Source organism: Buteo buteo, chromosome 10 (assembly GCF_964188355.1).
Source record: "Buteo buteo chromosome 10, bButBut1.hap1.1, whole genome shotgun sequence".
NCBI lineage: Eukaryota > Metazoa > Chordata > Aves > Accipitriformes > Accipitridae > Buteo > Buteo buteo.
In genome coordinates, this window is record NC_134180.1 from 2,309,090 (window position 1) to 2,323,222 (window position 14,133).

The window sequence follows — 14,133 nt, forward strand, 5'->3', positions numbered from 1 at the left end:
GTCACAGACACTGTCGACGTGCAACTGGTACGTGCCGGTGGCTCCATCGGCAGGGAGGGGTGTCACGCACCACCAACCGTGCTGGCAGATTTCACATAGCTGGGGGAATCAAAGAAAGGCTGTTTGGCCTTCCCAGTTCAGGCATTCCTGGGGCATTGCTGGAAGGGGTGGGAGAGGAGCTCAGAAAGCAAAGACCCTTACCCCAAAAGCCAGTTGTACTTTCTGTATCTGAAGTTGCATCAAAATCCACATGAAAAAAAAGTGAGTAACCACAGGGTCCTCCCAGCAATAGCTCCCCAGCCAGCTGGTTCCACCAAAAGGGTGATGTTCACCATTTATCCCCAGTGAACTCTGGCCGCTTTTGCAGTAGCACAGGTGGCAATGCCACTGCAGGGTCACATAAAAGTGACGAGGCAGACTGCTAGCAGATGCAAGTCCCTGTTACTACACCAAATGATGCAGCTGAGGTGTTTAAATCAAGGTGTTTGCAACGTAGCGGCGTAAGATACTGATGTGAGGTGCCTGTGTGCTTTTGCAAGACTTAAGTATGCGGCTTCTTTGAAGTACGTGTGGAGAAAAGTCTGTCCCTTTCCTGAGGGATGTAGAGTCAAATCCCAAGAGGAAAGCACAGGGGGATCGTGGACCCAGACAGTGCTCACACACAAACTGCAGGACCTGGAAAAGGTTTAGTAACCCCTGCTCAAATGCTTTGGTGCTGGCTCACAGCACACTTGAATCAAGCCCATCCGCATCAAAAGGCTGAGAAGAGCTTGCGAAGTGGCAGCTGTGACAAGGCAGCAGCTAACCCTGCTCACTCGGCCCCCCAAGGGAGGGGGCTGACTGGCCCACACCGATTCCTCTTTAAAATATCTATAGCCCAAACAGAGTTAGTGCAAACTCAGCATTCAGGAAACCCACGTGAGTTATCAACTCAACAAAAATACATGGCTAACCTCTAGGAAAACAGCCCACTCATCATAAGCTGGGGAGAGCTACCTCTCTGCCCAACTGTTCACTGACCTTTGGTTTCAGGCCTTGACACCAAAATCCAAACAGATAATGAGGGAATATTCCAGCCCACACACAGCCCTGACAGTGCCTCTCACTTTGCTTCTGATCTCTTGCCCTTTCTCTGAGCTTCTCCCTACCCCACCTGCTTCCTCCTGCCCCAGTGCCTGCCTAGAGGCACTCCGTGGGTCTCGCAATCCAGAGAGATGTGTCACCCATGCCTTTGGGCTAATCTCCCAGTGTTTATTCTTGCTGTCACAACACCAGCTTGTGTCCTCATTCAGTTTGAGAAATAAATGTTCCCTGTAAACACACACACAGGCCAAGAGCAGGGCACCAGGATGGCTAACAGGTAACATGACGTGTAGGCAGTCCGCAGTGCAGGAAGTCCTGGGTGGTCACTGAAGAAGGGAGAACATCATGGTGCGAAGAGCACCTTCCTCCGGGGACAGTATTCTCTCAGGGTCCCCAGGGGGATGCAGCTCACTTGGGAGCTTGCTTTTTGGATTTCTGCTGGGCCTCTGGACTTGGGCGTGAACTCATCTTTCTGCTCAGTCCTGAAGAGGTCCTTTGCCCTCCAGGGTAGCCCCAGGTGTGAGTATTTGATCTGAGAAGAGAGAAAAGCTTTCAGCACACGGGGACCGGGCTGGGGAAGAGGCAGGTGATAACATGGAACCTGGCAGCCCCTTACATCTGAGCCCCCTGTTGCTACCTGAGGGGTCACCTCCCCGGGCAGCTGCAGTCCGTGCCTGCCTGCATCCTCTCTCTCTGGCAGATGCACAGCCTTCTCTGCTGGTGGTGCAAAGAGATGTTTACCCTGGCTGGACACCTCTAGCCATGCCAATTTTCCTCCTCTGACCCTCTGTGGGGGACCAGAATCACCTTCCCCCTCCCTCTAACATTTCTTCACTTAGGGATTTGGTTGCCTGTCTTTCCTTTCCCTTCAAAGATTTTTCTCAGCTACAACTCTGCTCCCCACAGAGCATTTACTTGAGACTGGAGGTAGACAAGATTTGATCCATGGCTGTCCCATCTCAAGTAGCTCAACAGCACACACCAAAACTGATGATGTTAATGGGAAGGCTATAGCTTTGCTTGGTATAATCCCACTTCCCCAAGCCCCCCAATTGTAAATCCAAGCCTATTAAGGCTGTACCTGCTGTAGCATGTCTTCAGAGAGTCGTTGTTTCTGCTGTCTGTGTGGGACCAGCATGGCCTGCATGGTTGTGACAGAACTTTCACCTGCTGACAGATGGAATTGAAATAAAAAGTAAATTCAACCCAGTAAATTAGGAAGCAATGTCAGAAAAGCTTTGCAGTTTGACTTGCAGTCACAGATCTGCATGCATTTCCATTAATGAGACAAAAAGACAGGCTTTGCCATCAGCACTTTGCTGAAAACCTTTGCCCAGACAGAAACCAATTCTCAGGGTGAGGAGGTAAATAAAGAAATTCACATGGCAGTTACAGGAATATCACTCCATATGCTAGTTATGGAGCTGCTCCAGAAGTTTGGGGCCAAGGAAAAGATCAATTCAACTGTGATCTGTTCCACATTCAGTAAAAGAAATGGCTTAAAAACAGATACACGGCATAAAGGGACCTCTCTCTTAGCTACAGAGTACTGGCCATCAGAAACAGGAGGTAACGTCAGAGAAGGATTTTCTTAATGCCTTCCATGACCAGCTCTAACCATACCCCTTCCTGAGGTTGCAAAAGCAGAGCTTTTGATTGAAATCCTCTCCTTCCTCCCAAATACAAATGCAAAACAACTTCTAAAAATAAATGTAGCAAGGGAGAAAGATCATGTCCCAGAAATCATTCATGTCACCTGAACATGCTAAATGTTGCTGTAGGATGGCAGTGAATGCCTATGGCTGGCACGGGCATCAAAGTGGCTGGTAAGTGAGATGTCATTTGGGGAGGTGAAAGTGCCTGAGATTAGGAGCCGCTGTGAGAACCAGCAGCAGCAGGCATAGGGCTGAGCATGGCTGTCCTGCCTGGCTTTAGGGTAACAGTCTCATTTTACTAAAGACACGATGCTGCACCAGTGCCTTCCTGCCATCTCCAGCCCAAGATGTCTGGGCTGCCTCCTTTTCCAGAGCACCAGGCATCGCTGTCCCTTGCACAGAGCTAGGAGAACCTCAGCAGTCTTCATCTGTCACCATGACAGTCTGAGCAATGTGGCCTTACTGTGGTAGTTGAAGGGGATATGGCTCTTGCGGTGTCTCTTGCTGTCTGCCATCACCCTCTGGCTCTGGTGGGGTGGCTGATAGTCTGACTGCTGTGTTGTGCTGAAGAAATGGGAGTCTGAACGCTCATCTCCCAAGCAGACGTTGCTTCGATGTTTCTGAAGTAGCAAGTCAGGCTTTGGTGCGAAGTTCCACCTGTCAGTCTGGAGAACACAAAAGCTGCTTTAACAGAAACAGGCTGTAGCTGAGAAAGGCACCCTATTGCACATTACAACCTGCACAGCCCAGAGTGGGGAGGGGAGAAGGGGCAACAGCATTGTCTTTAGGTGCCAGAGTAGCGTACGTAAAAGAAGAGAGGGTCTCCACCAGAGAAACACCCGCACAGCAAAGCTGGGAACAGACCTCTGGGTAGGAGAGCTTTGTAGTAGTAGTTCTTGCCAACACTCGATTTCTCTCAGGGTCTTCATCACCTCTGGGGATGAATGAAGCGTATTTGTTTGGACGGACAGTAGTTACAGGCTCTGGCAAAAGCGAGAGTGAAGGATGTCAGAGTACTCCAGTCTCTGAACAATTTATAGCTACAGCAGCTTTTCCTCATGCAATAGAGCACAGGAATGAATACAGCTCTTCAACCTGCCAGGGAAGTGGACTGCAGATGAAACAGAGCCTCACAGTGACAACACTGATGCTGAGTATGTAAAAACTATAAAACATTAAAAATATAAAATTATATACATATTATATGAATGCATTATATCTTTATCTATAATTTTCTCACTAAAACCAAGTGACAAAACCTACGGTTCAGCTCATTATAAACCTCAGTAGCTGTCTGCACACATTGCCTCTGTGTCACAGACTTCCCCTACCTAGACTGTGCACTGGGAAGAGCTCTGATGTCGAGGTGGAGAATCTGGTGCAACCTTCCCCCAGCTGCAGGTTTGTGTGGTGGAGCTGGGAGGCAGCATGTTCCTTGTCATAGACTCTGCAAGATATCAGGTGTGAGCTGCTTAACTAGCAACGTTCATCAGAAAGAGCAGTTCCTGGGGATGCCCACCAGGTTCTCCTGCTGATACCTGTGTGTCTTCTTCTCTGGGGCACGGTAGGCATACTTCTGCTCACTCACAGATCCACTGCTTCTGGGATCCCCAAATTTAATAGGAGACATGCGCTGAAGGGAAGCCAAGAGAGCTACAGAACAGCCACTTAAAGCATAATCCCTTTGTTTCCCCTCTCTGTCTTTCCGTCCATCTGGTTTTCAGTGGCACAGATCCCACCCCTTTCAGGACAGAATTCAACATGGGGACGTGCTGCCCTTTAACTGTGTCTTGGTCCTCCCCCAAATCATGCTGTTACCTTTTCACTTGGCTTTGCAGGTGGACTCCATTCACCCTTGAACTGTGCTTGGTAAGAAGTGTGGTAATAGGACTGTCCATCCCCTTTAATAGTGGGAACACATCCTGCCAAACAGCCAGAAGGGGAAATTAAGGGCGTTATTTCTAAAAATGCTCTATTTACCCTTGTGAGGAAATATTAATGATATTGGAGCTGCAATCTCGAGGCAGCTGCTCTTTTAGCATTTTAGTACTACTGAATCTATTTCGTGTAATGAAGTGGTAAAGAAATTGACACCAGCTTGCAGCAAGGTGAGCTGCAACACTGTGGAACGTGGATGTGGTCCGTCAGAACTGATGCAGCTCTGGCATGAAAACTGCAGCATCTGAGGATGCAGCAAGTGTGGAAGACAGCCGGAAAGGCTGCACAGCAAAAGCTTGGCTAGCGAGTGGCTCTAGTTAGCACTATTAACCTGTCTTATGAGCATCAGATTGATTTACTCAGCTATAAAAAGAGAAAGCAAAATAGCCAAATAGTCAGCATGACTCTGAGCCAAGCTACCAACTCCACTGGGTGCCCAGGAAGCCTGCGCAGCACCGAGGACCGCGGGGAAGGTCTGTTGGGGACAAACCAGTCTGTAAAACAGCTCACCCCTGTGCAAGTGCCATGGCCTGGCAGCGGAATGGATCTCATGTGCTGGGTATGAGAAAGTATAGACGGATGGAGGGAGCTTTATTTTCTCCCTGTCTCCACAAGGAATGTTATCCTTCCATTTCTTGGCTGTGGGCAGGGGGGGTCTCTGAAGGGGGGTGTGGGGACAGGGGAAGCCCTCCCTCGTCGCTGAGGTAAGGACGCGGATACGGGGGTCTGCGTGCATGCGGACATGCGATTCCGGGGGAGCAACTGGGGCCACCGGCTGCAGGGGCCTCTCTGGAAACGCCCGACGAGTTTCCGAGCAGGTTTCCCCACCGTCACCCCGCGTCGGGCTCAGCACCCACCCGCTGCGGGGCGGCGGGGCCGGGGCCGGTCTGTAAACCCCCCAGAGAGGGGGGAACTGGCTGTGAGAAAATGGCCGACGGGCGCTTCCCGGCGCCCGACGCTCAGCCCCCAACTGAATGTGGGATGCCTTCAGGAAGGGAAGGCCCGTGAGGGGCTCCGGGATCACCGGCACGGCGCCGGCCGCCATGGCCGAAGAGGCTGGAGGCCGCGGCCGGGCTCCGGCAACTACTAGGCCCCGTCGCCATGGCGACGGTTCCGCCACCTTCCCGGCGAACCCCGCGCCGGCTCCGACCGTGTGTGTGACGTCACATCCCGGAAGCGTTGCTATGGCGGCGGCCGCGCTCAACGGCCTAGTCGCCGTGTTAGAGACCTACCGCGGCCGCGACCGGGTGGTGAGTGACGGAGAGCGGCCCGGTGGGGCCCTGTCCTGCCAGTAGCGGCGGGGCCTTCACCAGGCTGTGCCTCCGCAGGTCCGGGCTCTCTGTTATGGCTGTCAGCTGGCGGGCGGAGCGCTGGCCGGGCCTCAGGCTTCGCCATCCGGGCTGCCCGGGAGTCTCCTGGTCGTGTCGGCCCAGCTGAGCGCCTGCCGCACGGCCCTGCGCCTCTTCGACGATTTCGCCATGCTCAGCTACAGCTGCGGTTACGGGCTGGGCCCCAAGGTGAGCGTGGGGGCACAGGGTGCACCGGCAGCCTTCCCGGCCGTGCCGCAGGCGTCAAGGTGTGTCCCCGCCATGCTCCCCGCAGGACGAGGACGGCCTGGTGAGGGGGCTGTCGGTGCTCTGCAACTTGGCCAACCAGCTCTACTACCCCTGTGAGCACGTCGCGTGGGCGGCCGACGCTGGCATCATCCACATCGGCTCTCAGAAGTGGTGGACTGTGAGCACAGGGCTCTGGGCCTTCTCCCTGCTCCTGGGTGTCCTGCGGTAAGGCTGGCTGAGGTGCCGCAGTCTGCGGCGGGAAGGAGATGGACAGGGGATGAGCCATGTTCCCTGTAATCAGGCTAAAATGAAGGACCCTCTCGGCTGCAGAGGGGTGCTCTTCCTCACAGATGCATTTAATGCAAGAGAAAAAAATCCCTCCCCTTTGATGCTGTAGGAGAAATAACTCTTGTCTTGTTTTCAGATCCCTGAGAATCTTGTTCCAGTTAAGAAGAAAGCTGAGGCAGCACAAGTGGTATGATTTCCCTCCTTGGCTATACAGCTAATTTAACCCAAATACATCTATTCTCATTTGTGAGCTATCACTAATTATTATTATATGATGGGCTATCACTAATATTACTTTTGCTTCCAACAGCACATCTTCACCTCTGAGTCGAAAGGAAATGAAAGCCCAAGTGAAGGCTGAAGTTTTGAGCATCCTCACCGACATGGCAGATCTCTGCAACGCAATCCACTGGCTGCCTCCAGGATTTCTTTGGGCTGGACGCTTTCCTCCATGGTTAGTAGGTCTCCTGGGGACCATATCTTCCCTGATTGGTATCTACCAAGCATCTAGAGGAGGAAATTCTGAAGCTGTATAAACCATAATTAAGCTTCAGGAGCCCAATTTCTACATGGTAAAAATGCCTTTAGTGAGGCAGGGTGTATTTTAACTTGCTTGGGTGTTGACAACTGTAATTTCACGCATCCTGTAATTGGGATTATAGTCAAGGTGTCTATTACAGCGAGGATTGTTTACGGTTAACACTTTTTATTACTCTTCATCAGAGAAATCTTTCAGGCGAATCCTCCAAAAATCAAGAAATCTCCTAGGACTGGTAAAATAGAGGGGAAAAAAGTCACTTCTATCCTTCCTTCCTCTGTCCCAAAAGATAAATGCAACCCTCCAGTCTTTGCTGTCACTTAAAAGAGCACAAAGTCAGCGTTAAGCGGAGAAATGGCCACAGTTCTGTCACACAAAACTTCTAAGGGACGGATCCAGTGAGTTCAAGCTCCAGGCTCAGCACTTGGTGCCTCCTCTGAACCAGGGAGGTGACCCGTATCGTGGAAGTTTCTCCATCAGAGAGATGTTGGTGTTTGAGCCCAGAGCAGATCCCCCAAGCGCAAACAGGAGCAAGCGGTTATTTGGTTTGTGATGGTTGTGTTTCTTTAGAGGTGAGAGGGGAAAGAAGTAGCAACTGTAAGCAGTGCCTTGCGAAGCTTTTTCTAGTCTGTGTTGCTCATTTAAGGAGAAATACTGGAAGTTGAGACTTGCTGCGTAAAGGAGAAGCAGCACTGAGCCTCCAGCTGTGCCTTTACGGAACGCCACCGGGTGGAGCTCTTCCACCAGGCTCTGGCAGCAGCCAACGGACTTGTTTTTTTTAAAAAAAAAAAACCAGCACATTTATTAATCACCTTTCAAAGGACCAGTCGAACCAATGCCAAGATGAGTTTTACAGTTATATTTCTAGGTGGTGCCAGTAATAAACGAGATGAACGCTTCAAAGGTGGCCTTGAGTGATCAGTCCTTCTGATAATGAGGCAAATGTTCTTTATCTGGTTCTAGAAAGCTCCAAACAGCGCCTGGGTGACAGAAAACATTTGTGCTGCGTTAGCTGCAGCTCCCCATCTGTTACCAGCCTTCCTTCTCCTGAAATAATTCAGAGCACCTGACTAACTGTCACAAAAATGCATCTTTTGAAAACAGTTCTGCTTAGTCTGCGCAGTGCTCGTGCTCCCTGCAACGCAGTACGGCGCACACCATGTTTCCAGGAGATTTGACCTCTTTTTTTGTTGTTGTTATTGTTGTTTTTGGCATGGACGCAGGAAGCTATCTCCTGCCTCTGCTCAAAGAGCAGAGCGAGGTCTTGATATGCTTTATCCTTTGCCCTGTCCTTGCTGTTTTTCTGGACCTTCACCCCGCGAAGTGCCCCAGAGGACGCCTTCCCGACTCTGCTCAGAATTTGGTGTCAGATTTACAGGTTTTGGCACAACTCGGAGTGTGGGCAGGCGTTATCTGGAAGAGACTCTCGTTTTTCCTCTAGTCACACTGCAGGTCTTGTGCCCGAAGAGGCGGAACACCCGGGTCCTGCTGCTTGGGGACAGCTATAGCTACTGCCCAGTCCTGTCACCCGCTGCGGTGGCTCCTGCTGCAATTTAGTGGTTTTTTAATAAGAAATCGGATTCCATCTCTTTGTATTCTTAACCCCGTGAAACCATTCCTTCAGAACACACTCTTCTGCTTAGCGTGGGACAAGGTGTAGCTATAGCGATTTAAGAAAAGCCCAAATACGCACACCTCCGATGCCAAAACTCTAAACCATGCTTTTTATTTTAACATAGAGAAAGGACACTGTAAACTGGCCTAAGTGTGTTTGCTTCATCTGCTTCCTTGTTGGGCGATTTTAAATCACAGCCAGTGAAGCGCAGGACAAACTGAAATGTGCAAAACCTGCTAATTCAGAAATTCAGAAATTTGTATTTTTCTGTGGTGTGCTTTTGGTCCCCACTGACACATAATATTTAAGCACCTATGGTGGCTGCTGCTGACCGGCCCGGGCAGCACGCTCTCTTTTTTTAGCACAAACCCTTGCTGGGCAGACCCCATCCTCCCAAAACCTGCTGCTTTTTTTTGTGTGTCTTTTTTCCTTTTTTTCCTGCTGCAGCCATCAGCCCAACTCAGCTCCTGCATTGCCCCGTGCAAGAAAACATTTGCTGAGCAGGGATGGTTTGTTCCGGCCGTGACCTCCCTTTGTCAGCAGCCCGTTAGCAGATGAGCTGCTGATTCCAGCCCAGAGCTCCTGATTTTATGGCCCCTTTGTGGCCGTGGGGGGGGACACCCATACAACTCCATGACCAAAGCTGCAGGCGGCCTTTATGGGCATCACGGCTGCCCTACCGTCCCCCTTTTCGGCTGCTGACTCCTGCCTAAGCCTTGCTGCAGGAGGGAGCGATGAGAGCTGCTCTTGCTCGGGGGGGGAGCAGCGCTGCGAGACGGAGAAATGGAGCTGGGGGGCTGAATACGGACACGTTGCCGGCGGGGCAGGAAGGGGTTAAAGCGCGGCGCATGCGCACGCCCCGGGTTCGGTTTCCATTCACAAAAGAGCGAGGGGGGGGCGTTGAAGTCGCTGATTGGTTGTTGCGCCGCGCCGGCCGGGGGGAAGGGGGCGGGGCTGACGGTGGGGCGGCCACGCGGCGGCGGGGAGCGGTGGGTGAGTGAGTGAGTGCGGCGGGACCGGAGAGAGGTGCGGGATGGCGGGGAAGGGTGGGCACCGGGAGCACCGGGGAGCGCATATCGCCCACTCGGTACTACGCAGGGCCCGGCGGAGCCGTACCTTGCACCGGCGTTCGGTACCGGATCGCCCGGTGCTTCGGTTCGGTCTGCGCTAGGCGAGCACCGCCGCTGCGGGACGCCCCCTCCGAGGTCTCCCTTACCGGTCGGGGACCGTACACCCGTCGCTGGCTTCTCTCTGCGGTCGCCGTCCCGCTGCAGCCCTCCGGCGCGACCCCAGCTGCACCCCCCCCCCGCCGGTCCCGGTTCCCGGTGACGGCGCTCCCGGCCTTTCCGTGCTGACTCTCCGTTTTTTCCTTGCAGAGCAGCCTCACCACCATGTCCGTCAGCAGCCACGAGAACCGGAAATCCCGCTCGAGCTCCGGCTCCATGAACATCCACCTTTTCCACAAACCGGGCCACGCCGACAGCCTCCTCACCCACCTCAACCTGCTCCGCAAGCGGCACCTCTTCACCGACGTGGTCCTGCGAGCGGGGAACCAGGCTTTCCACTGCCACCGGGCCGTCCTGGCCTCCTGCAGCCGTTACTTCGACGCTATGTTCAGCGGGGGCCTGAAGGAGAGCAGAGACGCCGAAGTCAACTTCCACGATTCCCTCCACCCCGAGGTGCTGGAGCTGCTGCTGGATTACGCCTACTCGGCCCGGGTGCTGATTAACGAGGAGAACGCGGAATCCTTGCTGGAGGCTGGGGACATGTTGCAGTTTCAGGATATTCGGGATGCTTCGGCCGACTTTCTGGAGAAGAATCTTTACCCCGGCAATTGCTTGAACATGCTGCTGCTGTCCGACGCCCACTGCTGCGAGCGGCTGCTGGAGCTGTCCTGGAGGATGGCGTTGGCCAACTTCACCTCGCTCTGCAAGACCGAAGACTTCCTCCGCCTGCCCAAAGACAAGCTGCTGGAGCTGGTGGAGAGCGAAGAGCTGGAAGTAGAGGACGAGACGCTGGTCTACGAAGCTGTTATAGGTTGGATCCGGTACGATTTGCCCCAACGCCATGAAGTTCTGCCAGAGTTGCTGCGCTCCGTCCGCCTGGCCCTTCTGCCCGAGTCCTACCTACGGAAGCAAGTGGCCTGCGAGAAGCTGGTGACCAGCCACAAGCTGGGGGAGGAGATCGTGGCCGACGCCGTACGATGCAAAATGAAGATCCTGCAAAACGACGGCCTGGTGACGGGGTGCTGTGCCCGACCTCGCAAGGTCAGCCAGGCCCTGCTGCTGCTCGGTGGCCAGACCTTCATGTGCGACAAGATTTATATGCTGGATCATAAAACCAGCGAGATCATTCCTCGTGCCGACATCCCAAGCCCTCGTAAAGAGTGCAGCGCCTGCGCCATCGGGTGCAAAGTGTACATCACCGGCGGCAAAGGCTCCGAGAACGGCGCTTCCAAAGACGTCTGGGTTTACGACACCCTCCACGACGAGTGGGCAAAAGCTGCTCCCATGCTGGTGGCGCGGTTTGGCCACGGCTCCGCTGAGCTGGACCACTGTCTGTACGTGGTGGGGGGTCACACGGCAGTGAGCGGCGCCTTCCCGGCCTCTCCCTCCGTCTCTCTCAAGCAAGTTGAACACTACGACCCGCAGCTGGACAAATGGTCCTTGGTGGCCCCTCTCCGAGAAGGCGTAAGCAACGCCGCCGTGGTGGGAGCCAAGATGAAGCTGTTTGTTTTCGGTGGCACCAGCGCCAACCAGGAGAAGCTGCCCAAGGTGCAGTGCTTCGATCCCTGCCAGAACCGCTGGACGGTGCCCGCCAGCTGCCCCCAGCCCTGGCGGTACACGGCCGCCGCAGTGGTGGGCAGCCACATCATTGTCATCGGGGGGGACACAGAGTTCTCCGCCAGCTCCGCTTACCGCTTCCACAGTGACACCTACCAGTGGTCCAAATTTGGGGATGTCACCGCTAAGCGCATCAGCTGCCGTGCTGTTACGTCGGGTAACAGACTGTACGTGGTGGGGGGCTACTGCGGGGCTCAGCGCTGCAAAACGCTGGACTGTTACGACCCATCATCTGACACCTGGAGCAGCGTCACGACAGTGCCTTATTCCCTCATCCCCACCGCCTTCGTCAGCACCTGGAAGTACCTGTCTGCCTGAGCCGCGGTGTGGCGAAGAACCTGGAAGGTAAAAAGTTGCGGATCAAGCCAGAACTCCTCTATATAACTTTGCGCTGCACAGGGGTTAAACCCCGAGGGGTGGATGCACGTGGATCGGGACTGGAGTTGTCCTAGAGAACAGCCTTGTGTGAGCGACAGCTCCAGAAACGTGCTTCCAGGCTGGTAGTTTGGGATCTAAAACCCTGCAGGAGAGAGAACGTCTCTTTAGGTGCTGAAATGCTGCGGGGAGAAGATTAGTATAAATAACGAGACACTTAACCTGGCATCCTAGCCCTTCCACTGAGTCTTGGCCTATGCAAAGATTTTGGGGAATGCTCTCTGCGAGGAGGATTGGGTGTCGTCCCGGGTACAGAAAGCTCGTGGTGTTGAGCGTTATGTTAACAGGCAGTCTGTCTGCAGGAGCTGGGATAGACCCTGCGGTGCCATGGGGGACTGGCTGCTGCTTTTAGCACAGCCTCCTCCTCCTGGTGCCACGGTTAATCTGCTAGTGGCACCCAAATGTCTTGTGGGATGCGAGGGCTGTGAGCTGGTGCCAGAACAAGATTATAGCTGGGATTTAGTCCCAGAATGGTTGGTAATTGCATTTGTAAGACAAGCCCCGTCTACATATAAACACAAGGTTTCTCCGCTTCTAATTATTCTCTGGTGTCCCTTTCAAGCCATTTCTTTCCTGCTACATAGTGATTAACTTTTCAAAAATTTGCAACTGGAATTAAACCTTTCTAAAGGCTCTGGGCAGAAAAGATGCCAGTGAATCACAGATCCCTGCAGGCTTTTTCTTTTCCCTTTGCAAGAGATGTACTACCCAAATGAACTTGTTTAAGGTAATAAAATATCCTGTGATACCTATAGAAAATTCCTGGATGTAGAGGGAAATACACAGCAGTCACTCCATGATAACAGCGTTTGAGGTTTTTGAGGCTTGGGGAGTGTTCTCGGGTTTGCTGCACACTGGTTTCACAATACTTTCTTCTGCACTACAGGCCTCACACCTGATTTTGCCAGTGTCTCACTTCACTGAGGATCCAGACAGAAGACACGGGCAGTAGGAACGCCTCCTCCTACCTAGCAAGTCTGTGAACTGGATGCCAGCCCTTGCGTGGATCTCATTTAGCATCAGCAGGGCTCACGGCAACACAGCTTTGGCTTTGAACCGCTTCTGCAAATCCCCTTCGTTCAGACCAGGCAGGGGACAAGCACGGAGGGACCTCCTCGGACTGGCAGCTTGTGCTGTCCCTTGAGACAGCAAAAGGTTTCCAAGTTTTCTCCTAACTCGTGTGGTCTCAGAGGAGGAACCAGAGGAATATTTTTTACTTCTTTCATTGAATATTTTGTTTTAAGTGATATTTACTAGAAAGGACAAAGGAAGCTTCTAAGTAACTGGCAGCAGGCTCTGGACTGTGCTGCTGTCTGCTGTGACTTGGAATGCAGGCAGCACCAGAGGCAGTTGCCTGAAATGTCTTAACACGTGACAGTACTTTGCCCATGGGCTGGTTCTGTACTTTTTTTTTTTTTTTTTTTATACAGCAGTTGTGTGTGTTTATTACTCAGCCTGGAGCTGCTTCAATAAATCTGAATAAAATCCATCGTGTCCCTTGCCTGCTCTGTATGCTTAAGCTGCAAGTTTTCCCAGCCCATGGTTGAGATAACATTTAGCAAAATAGCGAAGAGCATTCCCCGCTTGAGTCCAAATCTTCATCGGCCATCAAGGGCTCAGATCTTCCTATCTCTTTGTAACACAGGCCTTAGGAAAGCTCAGGTCTCATACTGCCTTCTAGCTTTGAAGGAGACACGTTTAAAACTCCAAAGATTAAGCTATTCTCTGCCCTTACCTGGTCACCCTCTGTGGAGCTGGGTTTCCTCACTGCCAAAAAGAACGGAGGAAAGCGCTGCCACTTCTTTCCCTGAGGTTTGGGTGCTCCGGGCCCTGCTGCAGGTGATGGTGGGGGCAGCGGTCGGGAAGGAAAAGCTCTGTTAAGGGTGGGAGGTATGAGACAGGAATCAGCGTGGTCAGAGGAAACAAGCACCAAAGGTGCAACCAACTGTCTCGCCACAGAAGCATGGTTTGGGTGTGATCCATTCTTCAATTTCAGAGTTAAATAAATCAATGTCACAACCCTTCCTTGCTGCTAGTATAGGCAAGAACTGGCAAGACTGGAAGGAAGAAAGCTGCCCAGCTGCTGGTGGCTGAAGCAGATAAACTGACTTCATTTCCATCCTGTTTTCTGATGCCTCTGCCATTTTCAGCCCCCAGGCTGGGCCTTTTTTTCACATACCCT

The 14,133-nt window shown here is 52.7% G+C and overlaps 3 protein-coding genes across 4 annotated transcripts; 2 read left to right on the plus strand and 1 right to left on the minus strand.

The window, feature by feature from the left end:
- Positions 1–180: 180 nt before the first annotated feature.
- On the minus strand, positions 181–5,721 carry SAXO5 (stabilizer of axonemal microtubules 5). Its single transcript, XM_075037940.1, has 9 exons — positions 5,187–5,721; positions 4,557–4,660; positions 4,277–4,371; positions 4,070–4,185; positions 3,603–3,721; positions 3,202–3,403; positions 2,165–2,250; positions 1,446–1,615; positions 181–247 (listed from the first exon to the last, which is right to left on the minus strand). Exons 1-9 carry the CDS (start codon positions 5,719–5,721, stop codon positions 181–183), a joined length of 1,494 nt encoding a protein of 497 aa, XP_074894041.1.
- PEX11G (peroxisomal biogenesis factor 11 gamma) lies at positions 5,720–10,172 on the plus strand. Of its 2 annotated transcripts, XM_075037943.1 has the most exons (6): positions 5,845–5,926; positions 6,005–6,193; positions 6,279–6,457; positions 6,657–6,707; positions 6,831–6,974; positions 10,050–10,172. In XM_075037943.1, coding segments are annotated over exons 1-6 (630 nt in total). In that variant the 5' UTR covers positions 5,845–5,860; the 3' UTR covers positions 10,051–10,172. The 2 variants fall into 2 exon arrangements, with proteins under 2 accessions (XP_074894043.1, XP_074894044.1); XM_075037942.1 differs by lacking the exon at positions 10,050–10,172 and having other exon boundaries at positions 5,720–5,926; positions 6,831–7,900.
- Positions 10,065–13,567, plus strand: LOC142035668 (ectoderm-neural cortex protein 1-like). Its single transcript, XM_075037939.1, has 2 exons — positions 10,065–11,861; positions 12,838–13,567. The coding sequence occupies exon 1, from the start codon at positions 10,065–10,067 to the stop codon at positions 11,832–11,834; it is 1,770 nt and encodes a 589-aa protein (XP_074894040.1). The 3' UTR covers positions 11,835–11,861; positions 12,838–13,567.
- The last annotated feature ends 566 nt before the right edge of the window (positions 13,568–14,133 follow it).